Source organism: Scleropages formosus, chromosome 14 (genome assembly GCF_900964775.1).
Source record: "Scleropages formosus chromosome 14, fSclFor1.1, whole genome shotgun sequence".
Classification (NCBI taxonomy): Eukaryota; Metazoa; Chordata; class Actinopteri; order Osteoglossiformes; family Osteoglossidae; genus Scleropages; species Scleropages formosus.
In genome coordinates, this window is record NC_041819.1 from 21,811,293 (window position 1) to 21,831,814 (window position 20,522).

Sequence of the window (20,522 nt, forward strand, 5' to 3'; positions counted from 1 at the left end):
GGTTGTTAGGTCATGTCCCAGGACAAACACCACTGTTGCACCCTTGAGAAATAGCATATGACAGGACAGGATAACACTTTATTAATCCCTACAGGGAAATTCACCATGACACAAAGCAACAGACAAGACGCAAGAGAACAAAGTACAGTTATACCAACAAAAACAATAAACAACTAAATAAACTGCAAAATAAGTAACAAGAAGAAATGACAAAACCAACATTTACAAAGGACAATACATGCATTTAAGGCTAATGGTTTTAGTCCGCATCCAGTTGGCAATGGGCAAAAATGCAAGCAGCTGGATTACTGGAACAAAAGTGTGCTTGGCAGCAATAATTGCTACACATTTATATTAATTATCATTATTATTATTATTATTATTGTTGTTGTTGTTGTTGTTGTTGATGATCATAACGATAATAAGTGTGTATTGATACCCAGCTGTGTTGTGTTAAAGTCCCAGCACCAAGTGAGACATGATTAATCACCCTTTGAAAGGACAATAGTTCTGTACCTGCGCTGCTTCTCCTGGTGACATTTCGTGCCTTGAACGAACCGACTTACCTTTTTTGTGAAGAAGACAGGAGCAGCGCTAAAATCAAATCAGAACATTATCTGCTAAATATAATGTTCATATTGAAGCAGCCGCGCTTTGGGCCTAACGAGTGTCTTTTGTGTAAAATCCGCTCTCCGCACAACCTTTGTATTAAAAAGTAGACATTATTCGGGGAGGATTAATGACTTCACCATGCGGAACGTTTTTTTTTTTTTTTTTTTTGGCTCCCCGCAAGGGTTAATTCATGGAAAAACCGATTGGCTTTGCAGTTTTGCTGGTTCCCATAGTAACCCGTTCTTCATGTCTGCGCCAAGTGCGCTCCGGATTACAAATGTGGCTCCGCAACAGTCCCCCCCCCCGTCCCCCAACCCCACCTCGATTGCCGGATGAGTCCTCCACAGTGCGGCGCGCGGAATGAAGCGCGCGTTCGAATTAACACACGCGACTGGCCTGATGAGCGAACGGCTACGAGGACGCGCGCGGCCCCATCATTAGCGCCTCGCGCAGAACCGGCTGTCGCGTACAGTTGGGACACGTGTAGAAATGCGGCGCGCGCGCGCTACACCAGCGGAGCGCAAGTCGCGTCCGTCGCTATCATTCTACCGAAACTGGGACTAATACCGTTCTGGGTGTCAGTATAAATAATTGCATGTAGTTTAGAGTACAAACCCAAGACAGTGAGTTGCTAATAATAATAATAATATAGTAGTAATATGATAATAGTAATAATGTTGTTATTAGCATTACTAATATATTAGCAATAATAATAATAATAATAATAATAATAATAATAATAATAATAATAATAGTGCGGTGAATGTTTTCCAGTTTTATATCATCACACAGTGGGAGACCTTGGAACTGTGTTTTGCTGAAAAGGGAAAGCAAAGAGCCAAGCATTTTATCCACTTTAACGACGACTTTTTACCGCAGCGGCGCAAGCTGTGTGAGCAGTACAGTAACACCTTCCAAGAAACCGGTGGTTAAGTGCTGTGCGACCGACACAGTCTGAGAAAACGAGCTGGAGGATTCCCCTGTGAAATAAAGTGTTCATGGCGGCGCTTTCAGCATCGAATTGAGGACCAGTGTTTGCGCTCTAACCACGCTGCCACGTTACTTTCAATATTACATTGAAATTCAGTTGCATGATTCTGAGCCACAGACGCGCTTTAGGGGGTTATTGCGTAGCACACCATAAACTGAAGGAATGCAGATGTTTATGGGAGCATTAAATATAAAACTGAGTTTGATTGTTTCTTTCAGAGGTTTGCATAAGTGTTCCTATAGATTTTAACATAAACCACAGCTTCGATGCGACAGTTTTATCTTCTTAAGAAAAATATGAAACACCTCCACATACGCTGCTCTAAGTGTAGAAAGAACTGTAGCCGTTCACCTGTATAAGAACGGGGTTTTATCCACAAATTATAAACTCACATTTATCACAATTAAAATAATTGATATACTTTCATCCCAGGAAACTTCCATCCACGCAAGTGCCATGGGTGTGTTTAAGAGATTAGCGCTGGGGAAAATCATTGGATGGCCTGAGTGTCAATCACCCGCAGCTTTGCCAGGGCATTTCTGTGATTGGTCAATCTGGGACGTAACCCTGCCCTTCGATTGTTCGATCGCCGCACAGCGGGAAGGAAACCACATCCTGCGCTCCGGAAAAAAGATTCATTTTGTTCCTGCGCACTCAGCAATTTGTCCCTCTTTTAAGCTAATTGAAACATTGTGTACTTGCTGTATGGACTATATCAAATGTCAATCTTTACCAAACTGCAGCCATTAGAGCAGCCTAAAGGCTGTGGTTGCAAAGGAAAACACACATTTAACGCTTAAAATACCCTGCCTGCCACACAAAAAAAAAATGAACGTAATTATATTACCACGCGTTTCCTGTAACTACTTCTTATGAAAATGACCTTCATGTGATATTTAAAGCAAATGATTTGAGGATTAAGAAGAGCAAACACAGATGCCTCGCACTTGGTGCTCGGCTTTATTTGCTGGACTGGAGTTGGGCCGCGAGCGGGTGATTCCCCCCCATTAGCCCTGCAGGGGGCCAGCACCTCCAGTGCCCCCAGCATCCAGCGGGCGGGCCAGCGACCCTCCCAGAGCCATCCGAGATAGTCCAACAGTGGGATGGAGGAAGAGGCCAAAGGCCCCCAAAGGAGCTAGTGGAGGCAAGGACACGTTCCAAAACTCTGCCTCTTGCAACGTATTGTGTCTCCAGCACCTTCTTCTGCCAAAGACAGAAATGTATGAGCAGTGCACCAGTCTCCAGACACGGAATCCTGCAAATACTGCTTTCGAAGGGCGTGAACCCTCCATAAACCATACAGCATATTATCTGCTCCTTGCAGGCACTGTAAACTCAAAATCATATCTGAAGGCCCTTTAAAACCATAAAAAGGGCCATTTACAATCAGACAAGAACCTAAGAGCAATACCATGCAGGGAAGGGGAAATCCTGGTAAAAGTACGCTGCCTGAAGGCAGTACTGGAGCCATAAATAAAATGTATCAACAGCTTGCGAGATTCCGCTCAGTGTATTTCTCAGCAGTCGCTATGATCTCGTAGGCTTAATATCAATGTGAGACTCGACCCGCTTCTCCTTTTGGGTTTGGAGCCTTTATGTATTCAGCAGCAGCTAACACTGAAACTGCTGTTCCCAAGGCAATGACCCCGAGAACCTCTGATGAGGGAGGGGAAGGAAGAGGCAGAGCGGCAAGGCGGGAGTCCCCCGTGCCAAGAAAGAACATGTCCGATTTAAACTGTACTCATTTATCTCAATTAGTGGGCAGATGGGAGTGACTGGCAGCGGGTCAGTGGAACGCAGTGCTGCGATCAGAGGACAGCATCAATACCCAGCAGATTAAAGGGGCTCTTTGAGTCCTCGAGTCCTGCTGTCTCAACAAGCGATTTAGGAGAGTAAGAGGATGGGCTGAAGCAGGGGGGCTGGCGTGGGGCAGGGACAGAGGGGAAACGGCTGAGGACAAAAAGAGGGAGTGGGAATGTAGGGGGTGTGTCATGAGAAGGATGGGGACAAAAACGGATATAGTGGGGAAGGCAAGGGAGTGAACTGAGAAAGAGATCGGTGTGGGTGTGGTATGGGAGGGATGGGGTGGGGACAGAGAATGGTGGGGGTGTGGCGTGAGAGGGATGGGGTGGAGATAGGAACTGGTAAGGGCAGAGAATTGGAGACATGGGGTGCAGACAACAAGGGATGGGGAAGGGGCAGAGAATGGTGGGGCTATGGCTTGGGTGGGATGGGGCGGTGCCATAGGCTCTCACAAAAATCAAACTGTGAAACATATTCTGCCTGGACAAGAGCAAAAGAGTAACATGCAGTATTAATGCCCATACTGCCATTGTCTAATTATGTCCCAGTGTGTTTTAACTAACTGCTTGGTTTATGGTGCAGCGATACTCTCCGCAGTAAAATTTAAATGCCAGCCCTTTAACAAGGGACCTCATGTCGTTCAGGAATCCAGTAAACACATGGACTTCCATCCAGAGAGATCAGCACTGAATGGATAACACTGAGTATCATACATGGCCTGCGAGCGACGCTCCAGGATCTGCTCACACGCACAGGCACACACCCAACATGCGCATCCCTCTGTCCTGACCCACAGACGGTTGAGGCGGACACTCACCTCCTTGGTGTGCGTGTGGAAGGAGACGGACATATCCAGGAGTAGCTTCCTCTGCTCCACCCTGCGCACAAAGTCCTGTATGCGCACCTCGAGGTGGCGCGCCGCCTTGTAGATCTCCTCCGGGTCGCACTCCCCGGTTTGCGCCAGTTGCTCCGCCGCCTCCAGCAGCTTGTCTGCATTCGTGTACGTGTTCTGAACGGGAGGTGACAATGGAGATGTGTTACTCTCCAAGTTGCCTCCATACCCCGTTCAACACCTAGGCAGGTCACACACCGTGAGAAGGTCCCATCTCAGGCCTTCCGTGCTGTTAATACCCATGATGAACGTCCCTCAGGAGGCAGCCCTCTTTTTGAAGGAGCGCCACTCGTATGGCCCGGGAAGCCTTGTCTTCTCAAAAGGCCAAGACCCCCATGGAGGACCCTTATGAGCACACCGGCATCCCGGAGGAGAACTGAGCCAACGTGGGACTCAGCAGCACAGAGGTAATTAAGTCCATCTCATGTCAGCACTTGAGGCCAAAGTCTGTCAAATACACACTTACAGCATGGTGGGCCTCTTAAGAGCAGCTTATCCGTAACTAAGCCCTCTTCCTTGTGAATCTGTGCACCGCTAATCTTTTTTAATATCTTTATCCACCTGTTGGAGAGTAGCTGGGACCTGGTAGCTTAACAAGTTGCATTTTAGTATTTCACGCGGGATGTTAACGCACACAAAAACATTTTGTATTTTCTTTAATGTACCATAGGGTGCTTGAGCAGTGTTGAGTCCCACTGCAATGCTGACGCAAAGTCCCTTTGGAGCACTGCATCAGAATGTTGAGGAACAAATATGGATCCCCCCACCCTTATATACTGCTTTATTAATTTCCATCGGCATTTAATTGAGCGTGAGGCTTGGCCCCACCCATTATGTGTTCCTTCCCCGAAATATGGGTGTGTTCCCATATTTTTAACAAGCCACCATCTGATGTTTGTGACTTCAGCACCTCAATGATGGTACCATCATACAAGTACTCATGAACTCATTGGACCCTTGAGCAAGCAGCCCACCACAGCGCTTAAATACACTCACCCATAAGTTCCCCTGAAGATAAGACAACTCCACCCAGGACTTGTCTCACTACTTGCCTAACAGCTCCAGTCATGAACACCCCTCTAGTTTCCATTCCGTCTCTCCACCTGATCCAGAGGATAACCACAGGGATGCTGATGATGGGGTCTCCCCTCTCTTTTGAGTATCCATGGTAACAAAACCCTAGTGGAATTAAACACCTCGGACTGTAAGGGGGTCGGCCGTTACAGAGGCCGTGCAAATGGATTTTTTTATTCTCAGTGATATGACCCCTGGCGAGGGTAAGAGTGAGGGTAAGAATGAACCTACTCCTGGAAAACAGGTCATGTCAGGATGTCCCCACATGAAAAAGCTGTTTTTATGTCCTTTGAGATCTTTTTTCCAAGCAGTCCATGCAGGCAGACTGTCTTCTACAGTATATGACTGTCTATATGAGCCAACTGCACCTTTGATGACTACATGCACTACATAGAGCTTTAGACAGGAGCACAAACTATTTAATTGAGATTCAAAGCATCAGCAAGTCTCCTGGAACAACTCTGTGTGTAGTTTATGAGTATGTGGAGTATGTAGAACCCAACTGGAAAGCAATCAGGGACAAATGGTTTAGGAAAAAATATAACACAATTATTCGAGCTTTGATGTCCGCGTATACTCGATTAGTCACGGTTTGCGTGGTTTCGACTAAACTTCGTGTCCCGTGATATTAGTTTTTCCTTCTTTTATTTGACGGCTTAAGGCGTTTAATTTGTTCCTCAGCTGTGGCAGAGCACTCCGGCGTTTGGAAGCTCTACAGCTACGGTTTCCAGGTGGATGATGTTATATTGTTCCCCCTGGACAGTGTGTGCTGGATTCGAAACGGGGTACTTTGGCTTCCAGGAGACAGGTGCTGTCCTCGGAACTTATCCGACTCCATGATTTTGTTACCTGCCTGACGGCAATAAATCTGCCCTAAGAGGTGAGGTTACGTGAACCTTTTAGCATCGAGGCTCCATCAATGTGGTACAAAGCTATCAGATTCAATGTTTGAACGCGAGAACACATTCACCATCTCTAACCACTTATCTTGGTCCCGGCTCCAGAGCCTATTCCGGAATCACTGGACGCATGGCCAGGGAGGTACCCCCTAGATGGGACACCACGAACTGACTGGTGTGACTTTCATTGTACCCTTGAGAAGGCCTATTAGGTACTTCCACGTATTCAAGCCGCCTTTTCGATCACTTGGTAACTTCTAACAATGGACCGCTGCGAATAACAAACCCCCAGCATCTGCCAGTTCAATTTGCTTCTCCCTTCTTGAAAGCAGCAAAGTTCAAGCCAATTACATAAATGCCACTCATGTGTGAGAAGAACTGTGCGAGAACCCTTGTCGCTGAAAGCGGTGCATTAAAAACAACAATTTGCCACAACAATTGGGCTCATTTTGATGCGACGTGCCGAACGGTCGATGTGATGAACGTGCTGAATGCTGAATCGCTCGCCGTCCATTGAGCACGTCACTTCTCCGGGAGCTGCACCCGTCTTCTTTGCCGAGGAAACCGTGAAAATATGTCATCCGTGTATCTGGTGAAGTTTCCGGAACATGCGCTGGTGGGTTTCTGGATCTGTAATTCAATAGCCGGCACAGCCACTGTTCTTGGCACCAAAAGACATGGCAAAACCAACATGGGAGGAAAAGCATCCTCTGTGAGCACGAAAGGTCAACGTATTCTTAGACTGACCGGAGACTATGGTGCACAGTGGTGCAGCAGGTAGTGCTGAGATCTCTCGGTACCTGGGCTGTGGGTTTGGATGCGGGTTTGATCCTCGCTCACTCGGCTCAGGGTGGTATAGGGCCCAAAGCTACGAGCACAGTCATGTGCTTACCTGGGCCACCTCCTCAAAGTCATCGTGACGCTTCTGCAGGGCGCGGGCACGGTGCAGCGACTTGCCCACGCCCGTGTGCTTGCTGAGGAAGGCCTCGCCGTGGTTCTCGATCCAGTCCAACACCTGTGGAAAGCGGGACACGAAAGCACTGCTCAGTCACATCGGTGTGCTTCTGAGGGTCACGCACAGCAACCTCCTCTCCCAAAGTTTGGAGGTTGGGGCAGCCGGTAATGCAGTGGTTGGGCCTACTGCTTTCGGACCCAAAGGCCGCACGTTCGGTTCCCGCCTCCGGCTTTAGTACCCTTGAGCAAGGTACTTACCCTAAACTGAGCCAGTAAAATTACCCCAGCTGTGCAAATGGGTAAATAACTGTAACTTAACACTGTAAGCTGCTTTAGAAAAAAGCGTCAGCTAAGTGAATTAATGTAAATGTAAGGTTCACTGCACCATGCCCCGTACATCCACTTATTTGCATCCCCTGCAATTTTTTAAGTGGTTATAGCCACTAAAGTAATCAAAGGATCTGTGTTCAAATTTGTATGCTGAAGCACCGTTGATCAAGGCTCTCACCCTAAACTGATACAGTAAAAATGACCCTGCTGTATAAATTGGTGGATCACTGAAAACTGATCAGTGTACCTATAACCACATACGTACACCAATATTATAATTTGTTTTGGACAAAAGCATCACCCCTAGATTAAAAACATAGGTTGTGCCACTCTTATTCATAGACAGAAGATACAGGTTAAATTGTTGCTAAATTTTAGTAATCCAAGCTTTACTGTAAGTCAACGTGGACAAACTGGATTTAGATATAATTAACTTATATTTACTTATCTGATGGTAAATGATGATTAACGATAACTAAAAAGTGCAGTCTTGTCACAGAACCGCTTTTTAATTTTGACAAACAAGCGTTGCAAGTGCGTTCGGTCATCAGTTCGCGGATGGCCTCGTCTCCGAGGTCCTCACACACCTGCTCAGGTGTTTCCTTCTATCAGGCAGCTGAAATTACACAGGGGACCCGAAACGGGGTCTCCTTTCCGTGTAATCGAAAGCGGCTGTGACTGAAAATTACAGCTCCAGCAGACTTTGTATGTAACCTGCCAAGTGTGTTTTCGCTCTGAGGATCCGCTGTCAGAAAATGGGATAAGTTAAAGTGAACAGCATCCTCTGTGCAATTTCAACATCTATTACCATGTTCTCGTGGACAGACGGGACGGTCGTGAGGTGAGCGTACTTGTGAAATGTGCCGCCTGATTCATTTCAGGACAAGGATGCTCTTTCAGCTGCTGTTGCTTCCATTCCGAGAGGCTGCGTGGACCCGTGGCCGTTACCGCGGTATGCGAGGCAGGGACAGCCAGCGGAACGGCGGAACCGGTGACATCTAAAATCGAGCCGCAGGGAATTCTGCCGCCGGACGGCTGGCCTCTCTGCCTGTGCTTCAGAGAACAGATGTTGTGCTAATCGACTTGGCTTCGCCAGCTGTGACTAGCAGGGCTGTCCAGACTTATGCAGAACCTGTCCCGCACCCTCTGGCTTCCCTCTCTGATCTGGATGCAGTCGGCAATCCTCGGTCCCGAAAGGACCGCGGTCCGTGAGGCAGGTTCAAATCCGGCTAAGTTTGTATGGAGTTTGCATGTTCTTCCTGTGTTTGTGTGGGTTTCCTCTGGGTACTCTGGTTTCCTCCCACAGTCACCTGTTTCAGGTGAACTGGTGACCGTAAATTGTCCGTAGAGTGTGTGCGCGCGTGCATGAATGAGCGTGTGATTTCCCTGTGATGAAGTGGAATCCTGTCCACGGTGCATCCTGCCTCACTCTCTTTTGTTCCGGGATAGACCCTGGACCTCTGTGACTCTGCTGATGTGTCCACAGATAATGGATGGATCATACATATGGTTTTATCTATTACAACTGGAAATTCAAAACAACATGTAGGTTTTTAGAAGTTGGAAATTTATTTATAAGGATGTGCAAAGAGGGGAGAAAATCAGCATCCTTCATTTTCCACCGTTGTGCTTGTTCAGCTAACACGGGTAAAATGGGTGAATTCTTGCCAAGTCCCATTTCCAGATGTGCATTTATTCTCATGTCCTATCCATGGTCTACCCTGCCCTGTGCTTGTGGGATCAGCTCCGGACCACGGCGACCCTGCACACAATGAGTAATAAAGCCTGGACGAGAAGACCAGGATCCGCTGTTTGGCGTAAGAACCCATTAGACCCAACAGCAGGGTCCAGTGTGACTGCAGGCACGTCACCGATACTCTGCAGTGCAGTGCAGTGCAGTACCTCACCTCTCCTAAATCTGCTTGTGCTTCATAGTTTTTAAGGGGGAGGCATTTCAGGAATCTAGGGGGGTGCCAAAAAATGTGTGTTCTGCCCTTTTCCCCCTGCACACAGTTCCCTTTGACCCCAAATGGACTTGGAGGCAATCAGATCCAGTTATGCAGCGTGCCCCCGGCTTCACGGCGTTTTAACAATGGACGGTAAAGCGGTAAAAGAATGTAAATGACCTCGAACGTGTGGTCAGGATTTACATTTAAACGGAGCTGGGGGCTGCGAACAGCGGGCTCTCCTCGAACTGTGTTTCCAAATGACGGATGGGAAATATGCTGCACTCTCGGCTCGTTGGCCATTGTACTACCCCCCCATAACCCCCCCCATAACCCCCGGGCACAAACACCCGTCAACATTGTATATCATCCATCCCCTCCTCCAAATTCATACAATCTCAGCGCGACTTGGGGTTGTGAGAAAAAGTTTATGAACGCTTTAGAATGACCTGGATTTCTACACGAAAGGCTCCTAAATCGTGCTCTGATCTTCATCCGTGTCATAATAATAAATAGAGACAGTTTCTTATCGAACAAACCGCACTCAGCGCATTTTATACGTCCATTTCGTTAATGAACAAATGGTTTAAATAATCAAGGTCTGTAACTGTTGGGATGTTCGGCTTGTGAGAAGGTCACGTGACACGTTCGTAGCTCTACCTCCGAATGACAGCTGGGCCTTTTCCTCTTGTTCAACTGTCCACACAGTTCTTGGAGTTACTGCACTCTCACCATCTACACGAGCCAGAGTTGAAATATCAGCATTTTTCCTTCCTGGCAGTACGAATGCCTTTTTTTTTCACTGTAATGAGAGAAATGAGAAGAATGCCCCAGTAGTGGGATTTTCTGCCAACAAAAATGGCCAAAAGAACGCCAGTGGTTCCAGACGGTCCGGTTCGCCTTACAGCCGACGCTCCCAAATGTTCTGCAGGGAGACGAGATGTAAATTTGCACAACCGTCAGCCAGTGACCACACATTTTTTTTTTTTTCCTCCAGGTCCCACCTGGAATATTTGTTCTGGACTCATGGGCTCAGACCAGCTGTATGATGACAGCATCTCTACAGCACCTCTTCAGTCCCTTACTGGGTCCAGTAGGAAGGACCGTGGTGTCTGGTGTCTCTAGAGCTGCTCTGCTTGCATTTGTAAGATAATTAGACAGCAATCAAGAACACGACCACATAAGGACACACGTCAGCTGGAAAATCTGCTCTATCGATGACATGGGTCCTCCCACCTCCCATGTGCATCTACTGTGGACAGCTGACCTGTGAAATGACCAGTTTCAGGACTATAGCTGAATGATTGCTCTCCCTTCATCTAATATATTAGGCCGCGGAATATCAGCTGTAGCTGGGCAACTGAGCATGTTGTCCACTGCAGGGTAGGGAGGGGAGTGGCTGAGCACGGCAGTAGGTGTGGCCAGTGATGCAATGCTGGGCGTGGTAAACATAGCTGCAGTGGGTGGAGCTAAGAGAGTGGTTAGATTATAAGCAGCTGGTGCAGCCAGTGGAATAGCAGGGGGTGTGGCTGCGGGTGTGGCCAGAGGAAAGGCTGTGGGTTTGGCGATGGGTGTGGCCGGATGAAGGGCTGTGGGTGTGGCCAGAGGAAGGGCCGTGGGTGTGGCTATGGGTGTGGCCAGAGGATGAGTAGTGTGTTCAGTCAAGGGTGTGCTATTATTCAAAAACGTAGTATTAAGCCACGCAAGTAGGCAGTAAAAGACTAAAGCAAATAAAGTGCACACAGATCTTGGCGGGATTTACCGGCACCGTCCTGCTCTTCGGTGAGTCCGGATCTAACTGTGGCTCTCCAGTTTGGCTTGCCCTCTGCTTGAGTCAAACCCGCTACGCTAGCAAACACCCCCTCTCCGCGCCAGTTAAAATCTCAGCTCGGACCGCAGTTATTAACCACATTTCATGGCTGGTTTCCAGGGCACAAACATTAGAGAAAATATTTTCTTCATAAAAAGCACTTACAGCAGCACGCATGTGTGTATTTTGGGAAACTACTGACAAAGCACCTTTCCCATCAGGCAGCCCTGTGACTCACGGAATGGGTTTTCTGGCGCATTTGCCCATGCCGCCGCGGACCTTTGCTTTCTTACGGTGATTCACACCAACAGATGAACCATCAGACTGGACCAGATGATAACCTCTATTACTGAAAGGGTGGGGCACTTGTCTCAAAGCCCACAGGGTCCAACAATTTTATTATTATAATTATTATTATGGGGGGGGGGGGCAATGGCATGGCGTGGCAGGCTTTGCCTGTGCCTGCTGTGTGGTGGGTCTGGGATTTGAACCCAGCTTGGGGCGCCTTGCGGCGGACTGTCATCCCGGGTGTGTCCCCTCCCCCTTCGGCCTTGCACCCTGTGCGACTTCACATCACCACGACCCCGTTTGGGACGAGCGGTTGTAGCAATTGCACAAATTATTATTTTTATCATCATTCAGAATTAAGCAATACTGTATTTTATCCATATTGCCATATTCAGTAACTCATTTATGCTGCAGATTATTTTAATAGAGCAATTCAGGGTAAGTACTTTGCTCAAGGGTCCTAGACTTGACCGCTATGATCTGGCTACCTTTAGGTTATGGGTGAATTCTCCTAATGCTTATCTACAGTGTCGTGCTGCTCTGCATCCCCCCTTAGCCTCCTGGCTTACCTGCTGCTGAAGGATTATCAAGTGGTGTAGTGGTGAGTGCTGTCACATTGCAGCTGAATGACCTGGGTTTGAATCCCAGAACCTGCTGTAGCACCTTTGAGTGAGGTACTTACCCCAAATTTATGTAGCAAAAAGTACACAGCTGTATACCTTGCTCAAGGGTACTACTGCTGGAGGTGGGGATCGAACCCACAAACTTTGGGTCCCGAGGTAGCGGCTCTCAATACCACACTACGAGCTGTCCTAGGTTACATACTTTGTTAGGTACAGTACAGCGTGGTGTGATATGTCACGCTTCACTGAGGTCCACAGAGCATCACCTTACCTGCTGGACGTCCTGCTGAAAGACACACAGCTGGAGCCGCTGGTGCAGGCGGACCTTGCGATGCTGCCAGATGCTCTCCAGGCGGCGCTGGTGGTGGAGGACCTCGTGCACCACGTCCAGCACACAGTGCACCGCCTTGGAGTAGTTGGCCGTGGCTGTCATGGACTCAGAGTTACTGGGGCTCAGGGGCCGTTGGAGGACGTCCAGCAGGGCCTTCCCATCCTGGCTGACCTGGGGGAGGGATGGTGCGAGAGAGAGAGGGGAGGTGGTGGGGGGAAGGGTATGGACAGGGTGTGGGGTCACATCCAGCAGCTCTCAGATGGTTCCAAGAGGAAACCATTTGTTAATACAGCTAAACTCTCCCACGGTAATTGAAGAGCAGAAAAACCATAGAGCAACAGTAACAAAAAAAAAAGAAACTATTCATAGGTCCAATAATTTATAAGACAGTTCTTCCTATTAAATATATGGATGCACCTAAGAAACCCCGTGCTTTAATGGAGCTTCCGCTTTGCTTCGGACACGAACGAGACCGAACAGAAAACACGCTTCCGAAAACAATGAAATGTTTTAGCCATAAAGCACGAGGGACGCAAATGTTTCACAGACGATATAAACAGAGAATAATAGTTTATACAGACTGGACAGAGGAACAGAGGGATAGATTAAACAGATGCAGAGAAGATGCAAGTCCAAGCAATAAATAATGTGGAATTTTGGCAAAAGCTGGGACTTTGCCCTAAAATGTGCATGTCAGGTAACTGTTTCAATAAAACAGCTTTTGACAACATATTTCTGTACACTGTCTGTTATTACTGGGAGCTGGACGCCTCCCCGGTTATTGTAGAAAAATCACAAGTGATTGTGTTTTACACAAGGCTATGAAACTACCCAGTTCTCATATCACAGTAAGTCATGAGTCAGATGGTTGTTATAATAAAACTGGACGGTTTGACGGCACCGAGACGCTACCGGAATTGGCACTGTTAATATCCCCCCGGGCGAACCCCAAGTGCTTGGTTCTCCGGCTGGCGAAAGCCCTTAAGTCCAAACGGCACTTTAAAAAGTACACCGTAATCACGAGCGACGGGAAGGACGTGAACCTGGGGAGGAGCCCGCAGAGAAAAAAGGATCGGCGCACGGGATAAGTCACATAGACAGGCAGACACTGTCACAGGTGCTGCTGACAGCGTGAAGGTGTTCGGTGCCTGCCGGCGGAGGTTAAAATAGTGACAAGACGTTCGGCAGGTTGAGGGTTCAAAGCCAAATGCAGAATTGTTGAATTCTATCCTCGGGCAAGGGAGCCTTGCTTTCCACGCGTGAAGTTGCGAAACTTAATTTATGTAAGATAAAATTGGACGACTTCACTGCGGAAGGTCAAAAAAGGTGTAAGGAGCTGAAAGGTGCGCGAGTCTGAGATGCGGAAGTGTCTGCGGACAAACGCGTTTGCGTTAATGTGACGCAGGGGTTGGGCGGCTCACCTCGGCGTAGGCCTGCGTCACCTGCTCGTACAGTGTCTGGTGGTGGTGGATGGCCATCTCCAGGTCCTGCATCTCCGACGGCAGCCCCCCTTCGCTGCACATCTTGCACCAGGGCTCCACGTTGGACAGAAACTGGATCCGGGTTCGAAACATGGTGTGGGGTGAGGGAGGAGATGGAGGACCGGGGAGTGAGTTAAAATTAGCACCTTTGGGCCATATAACAGCCAGTAGGGTCTTCCCCCACCTTAAGGAGGTAATTCAGTCCTAAAAAGGGAATTCTCTTAAGTCAAAGAGACAATTACCATTATTTTCAATGGTAAAAATCTGAATGCATCCAAAAGCCCAAAACCTGACCCCAACATTACCAAATACTATCAAAATAGACACAGTTACAGTAATAGCTCAAACTACTTATCGTAATGACATAATACTCTACAATACTGTAAACTCTATAGTGTTGCTCTGTCTACCTTATACCTGCATTCATTCAGCTCTATCATAAACCTCTGCGTATCGAAGAATTAACAAATGCTCATAATCAAAAGATAAATACGTATGATGCTCAATCTTAATATATTAATTCAACCTATAATGCAAAAAAACAGCAGTAAAAGGGAAAAAAATATAAAACAACGCAAATTAATTCACACTCAGGGAATGTGCTATGATCACTGAGACTATAACAGGTGAAACAGATAAGGGTTAATGGAGGTCGAGAAGTTGAGGCAACACGAGCCAAACTACATCTGAGAAGGTGACCAAATAGTGACTCTGGTCTCGCACCGCCCAGCTCCTGGGAGGTGTTCAAAATCAAAAATCGGTTCTCATAAATGTGGAGAAATATTTCTTGAACTGAAGTCAAGGCACCAAATGAAATGATTCATAACCTCATGTTTGTATCCCAGGGAGGACGCTACTCCCAGCAATATGCTGCAAGCCCCCATGTTGACACACACACACACACACTGTCTGAACCGCTTGTCCCATACAGGGTCGCAGGGAGCCGGAGCCTACCCGGCAACACAGGGCGCAAAGCCGGAGGGGGGGGGACACACGCCCAGGACGGGACGCCAGTCCGTTACAAGGCACCCCAAGGGGGACTCGAACCCCAGACCCACTGGAGAGCAGGACCCGGTCCAACCCACTGCGCCACCGCACCCCCCTGCCCCAATGTTGACAACACATTGAAATCTGTGTGTGGACAGGTGTGTGAGACAATAAAGTAGCTCTGCTCAGTATCATCAATATCACCTTCCCTTATTTTCACTGTCATTCAGCTCCTATCATGAGCTGAACCATGTGTTACACAGCAGCAAGTGGCATAGTGGTTAAACCAGCCACCTTCCACTTGAAGGAATCAGATTCAGATCACACCTACTGATGTAATAGCCAAGGTCAAGGAACTTACCATGAACTGATGCAGTAAAAATGACCCAGCTGTCTAAAGGAGTAAATCACTGTAAGAAGCTAAACACTCTTATTGTGATATTTTTAAGGTGTTGATGTAATATTTGGTTATTGGAGTGTTTTATAATTTCCTTTTTTTTTTTTTTTTTAAAAAATTCCCCCTGGCTAGGTTGACTGTTCTGAATTAATGTTCTGGTATTGTGTGTGATTTGTTTCATAATAAAAAAAAAAAAAAAAAAAAAAAAAGAAGCTAAACACTGTGAGGGATTAAATATATATGTTAGAATAAAGACTGGGAAACCTCTGTGTATGGGTCCAGTCAAGGAGGGGTTTAAAGCAGTTAAGCGGGATTAGTCATAGTACCTGAGCGCCATGCGCCAACTGACTCACTATAACAAATGGTTCTATTAGAAGCACGAGGAGCGTGCAGATGGGCGCCGCTCACCTGCTCGGCCTTCTGGTGGAAAACAGACGACATGGCGAGGATGGTGCTGCGCTCATCCAGTGCCGCCGCAAAGCTCTTCCACTCCTGGTCGAGCTGGGAAGAGATCTGCTTGATCTGCTGCGATGCGTAGTGGCCAGCCTCAGAGAGCCGCGATGCCACCGACACGATCCGGTTGATGTTCACGTAGGCGTTCTGGGTCGGGGGGAAGTAAACCCTTACTGAAATTTCAGTCAAAGCTGTTTTCCAAACAACCAGGGTGACGACCGGGGTCAGAGAGGGTCCCCACTTAAGGACTTTTACTGAGAGCGATCAGCGTGACAATCAGAAGGAGCAGAAGTCTTATGTAGTGCTGAGCACCAACTGGCCACGGTAATCACTTCAGTGTTAGTGTGAGTTGAGAGGTTTCCACGGCAACAGCCGATTTTAATCAAGAGCCCAGGTCCATTTTTGCAATTACCGCACTTAATCAGTTTGTTTGCGTTGACTGGACTGGATGAGTCGGATCGCTGCTCAGGAATGTGAAGAGTAACATATGGCCTGCGAGCAACTCCCACGGCGGAGGGCCGGGGCCACGGGCCCACAGTGCTCCAATGGATGTGTGGCCTCCTGTGCTCTAGAGGGCGGTCTGTCTACTTTGTGCGGGACATCATTGGGAATTGACACAACGTATTTAAGTCTAGCAGGAGGAAAGAGGTGATAGCAAAGGCCTTAGAGCCAAGTTTGGCTTCGGCTCCGTCACAAAGACTCCCTTCTGAGCTGCCGCGATGAATCTGGCACTGGAAGGTACAGTCAACAGAGGTGAATTCTGGAGCCAGCCCATGCTTGAAGTAGCACAATTTAATCCCAAATGGGTGACTGTGACATTTAAAAACTTGGAAAGATGCAGGCCTTTGAGTGAGTGGCCGTTAGAGCGGTTCATTTACCTGCCGTTGAAACATCTCACTTCTCCTTTGACCCCTCCCGAGGGATAGGACTTCGCACAGTTCACTTATCATTCACCACACATGCCCCAAAGTGGCGCAACGTTCACATGCAATCTGCCTCCCGCCATGCCCACCTACCATGGAGTTCATGGCAAAGTGATTGTGCTGCGTCTGGAGGTCCACGGCGTGCTGGTAGCTGACCCCAATCTCCGTGTGGCTCTGCAGGAACAGCTCCTTGTTGTGGCTGATCCAGTCGAACATCTACGTCGACAAGCGGGACACAAAGAGAGAATCAGCCTCCAGCAGCTGTTTGCAGCCGTCCTCTTGGAAGGACCTAAATCTTAACCTATATGTCTTCCGTGCTTGGATAATATTGCATCATATCAGTATGACAATGCGTGAAACAAAATTGTTGGGGATGGATGGAAACCGTGGTGCCATAAAAATGAATTTAGCACACAGTCTTACTTACCATCTATTAATTGCACAAAGTATCAATATGAAGGGTTAAACTTTTTGACCGTAAAAGAAACCTCTGCTCTGGACTAGAGGAACAAAACAGGTCAGCTCCCCATCGTCGGTCATCTCCCCATATTGTATTTACGTTTCATCAATGTGAGGAGAGAGAGGCCTGCTGGGAGATGAGTCCCGCCAGGAGACAAAACACTCTTTTCTGCTACAAAAGATATTGATCGAGCATCTAGCTCTCGGTTGCCTCTTCAGAGCGATGCTTCACTACGCTCTTCCATCCTGCGAGAGTCATCCGGGTCGGGGGGGATTTAAGCACAGCTCTTCCAAATTCCTCTTCAGTCCTCTCCACAAGGCCCCCCACCGGCACTTATGTACCGCCTTCCAGAAGACCCTTCAACGAGTACACTCTTAACCTGCTGTTGAGGGCCTTCGAGGGGTCATTATCTGAACAGCAAGTGAAATAAAGACGAGAACGCTTTCTTTTTGCCAGCGACTCCAGCAAAACCGCTGGTGGGTCAGCAGTCATAAATGGTGTCTGTGGTGATTTCCGATACTCAGCCATAAACAAACTAACAGTCTTCAACACCATTTTGAAAAACAAGGTATTTATCTGCTGAGCCTTCATATTCTGGGGGGGCGCGGTGGGTTTCACCAGTGCCTGCTCTGTGATGGGTCTGGGGTTCGAGCTCCGCTTAGGGTGCCTTCTGGCGAACTGGAGTCCTGTCCCGGGTGTGTCCCCTCCACCCTCGACCTTGCGCCCTGTGTTGCCGGGTAGGCTCCGGCTTGCCGCGACCCTGCTTGGGACAAGCGGTTGTGGACGTTGGTTGGTTGGCCTTCATATTTTTAGAGATTAAAAATTAATTTAATAATCTATATTATTACATTGCTTACTAAAAATCTCATTATCGTAATACGTCTGGATTTAAAATATCTAGAATCAGATGGGTATAGTTTTTTTTTATAAGCAACCCATACTAAAATTTTGCATAGACATTTTTCTAAATCTCAGTTCACTGTAAACAATAAAAATATTTTAAATGGAGTTATGGTGTCTGGACACATTTCTTATTACTGTTACATTTATTTAAGTGCCTGTTAAAGTTGTCGACAAGGTTTAAATAATGTTTGATTCTTCCATGATGCCTCATCGAGAAGCGCACATTAAAGATGGAGACAAAATGAGCTGATCTTGTCTTTTTCATACATTAAAAATGTCATCGATTTCTCTGTAACCCCGTAACACCATGGCTTCTCATTACTGCAACAGGATCTTGCTGAAAATCGTACGGAATTTCAAAGAATAAATCATTCAGAAGACACATTAAAGGGCCTAAGGTGATGTTAGCAAAATTTTTGCTGAATCATCATGGCTGCCACAAGTGTGAGTGAAAATGCTACAGGTTTTCATTACTGAAACAGACAATTTTCTCATCTGGTTTGCTTTAAGGTTCATGAGGCTGACCGAGAATGTTTGCACGGAAGTGAGCTCACGACTTAAGGAGAAACAAACCAGCATTCGCTCTTCATTCTTCAACCTGATGGACTTCAGCAAGCCGTGTGGATGGACTCCACAGCTGGGGCTCCTCTGAGGAAGCATCTCAGCTAATCTTTGCTCTGAGGTCTTTTTTTGAGTTTCCCACGAATTTGTTTACGTTTCTGAGCATAATCCAAAACAAGGCTGCAGAAAACACCCCAGGAGCACGGTCAGCGTGTCACCTACCTCAGAACCTGGTATGAAACCCTCCACAGAAAGGACATTTGAGAAGCGCTCCACATCACACATAAACCAGAAGAGACCTTCCAGCTCAAGACAAATGGCTCACTTTTACAGAACATCCAATGATGCAGAAGCCCTACGATAAGATCTAGAGAACATTTTCCTAAATCTAATTCACAGTATGCTGAACAGCCAAGGCGATAGCCAAAGTGCGATCCAACATCCTTGCGGGTCACACAGCAAACACAGAGCCAGGCCTTTGGTAACAAATGGATATAAATCACCCGGTGTCTAAACAGGGGACTTGTTTAATCAGCAAGTAACGGATTTTATGCAAATGAGGGCCTGGCTGTTTAATCCGGAGGCTATTGTCCTTCTGTCCCGTCCTTGATAGGGGTGAAATGGACGTTTTGTCAGTGGGTTGGCCACTCTCTAATGGCATAACCTCTGGCATGCCACCGCAGCCTTGAAGCAGCTGTTCCACCGCGATAGCGCCTTCCGCCAGCAAACGTTAGCATGCGCTAGCACACGTTAGCATCGCAAACCCACTTCCTGGCCTGGCTAACGCTAGGATGGTTTTTGTCTCTGCCTCCACAAGTCTGCCACTTCAACTTCAGCGATGCCGTGTTCTTCCATCTCCGATGATGCTCGGAGACACCGTGAGACAGACGCGTTTGAGAAAGTCCCATCTGTGGATATGTACATAACAAACGACGTACAAGAATCAACGAGCGACCTAGTATCCTCACTGTGAAAAGCACTCTCTTTCGACCACATTTTTACTTCCTCCCAGTCCACTGACAAACCTTCCTATTTGTCTGCAATAAGGCTCCTTGGAGCTCCAACTGGAAGACATTGTGTAAAACAAAGATCAAGCGTCTCTCAATCCCATCAGTGTCGGTGCGCATGTGGTTCTACTTTGCCACTTCCAAACCGATTGCTGACTTTTTTCTTCGCTGCATGAAGAGACAGATTGTAATGTCCCTGCTCGCACGGCACGGCGTACCTTTTTGGGCATGTGGACAGCAGGTGAGGAGCGCCAGAAGAAATTTAATTAAGCGAACGTATTGAGATGGAAAGACGTCCTTTAACAATAAGTTGAACAACAGCAACAAATGCAACGCGCCTTATGGAAAATCATAATGGGTGCGTGGGAAGTGAGCAACAAGGGAGGGGCGGGCACACACACACACACACACACACACACACACACACACACACACACACATTGTACATAATTGAGGTACTGTGTTTGTGGAAATGTTTCTCGTTAAAGACCATCCAAGGCTTTGCTACTTGAAGTGCGGAAATGATCATTTGTATGCCCGAAATGCTTCATGCCAAGAAAATGAAAACCAGAAAAGTGCCTTGTAATTAATCTGTTCCTGTTCTGTGTGTCGCTTTAAAACTCACACACTTTGCTTGCAGACAGCCCCAGCACTTGACCCTGAACCCTCAGCGTTTAAATGTGTGAACTGAATACGCATCCAGGGAATGAGACACTTATTGAAACCGTCTCCCAGGGCTTAGGAGCCTCGTCCGTATTTTCATGCTTTCGTTCGGCGACAACGGGAGACCACAACAC

The 20,522-nt window shown here is 47.5% G+C and overlaps 1 protein-coding gene across 5 annotated transcripts in view; it reads right to left on the reverse strand.

The window, feature by feature from the left end:
- Window positions 1-20,522, reverse strand: part of LOC108928970 (kalirin-like) — a 155,875-nt gene that overhangs the window by 75,524 nt on the left and 59,829 nt on the right. For all 5 annotated transcript variants that reach the window (XM_029258165.1, XM_029258163.1, XM_029258164.1 and 2 more), the window contains 6 exons: window positions 16,888-17,010; window positions 15,827-16,018; window positions 13,975-14,106; window positions 12,494-12,724; window positions 7,164-7,286; window positions 4,224-4,415 (listed from right to left, as the gene is read on the reverse strand). In XM_029258165.1, coding sequence (XP_029113998.1) covers window positions 4,224-4,415; window positions 7,164-7,286; window positions 12,494-12,724; window positions 13,975-14,106; window positions 15,827-16,018; window positions 16,888-17,010 — 993 coding nt within the window. The remainder of the gene's footprint in view (window positions 1-4,223; window positions 4,416-7,163; window positions 7,287-12,493; window positions 12,725-13,974; window positions 14,107-15,826; window positions 16,019-16,887; window positions 17,011-20,522) is intronic.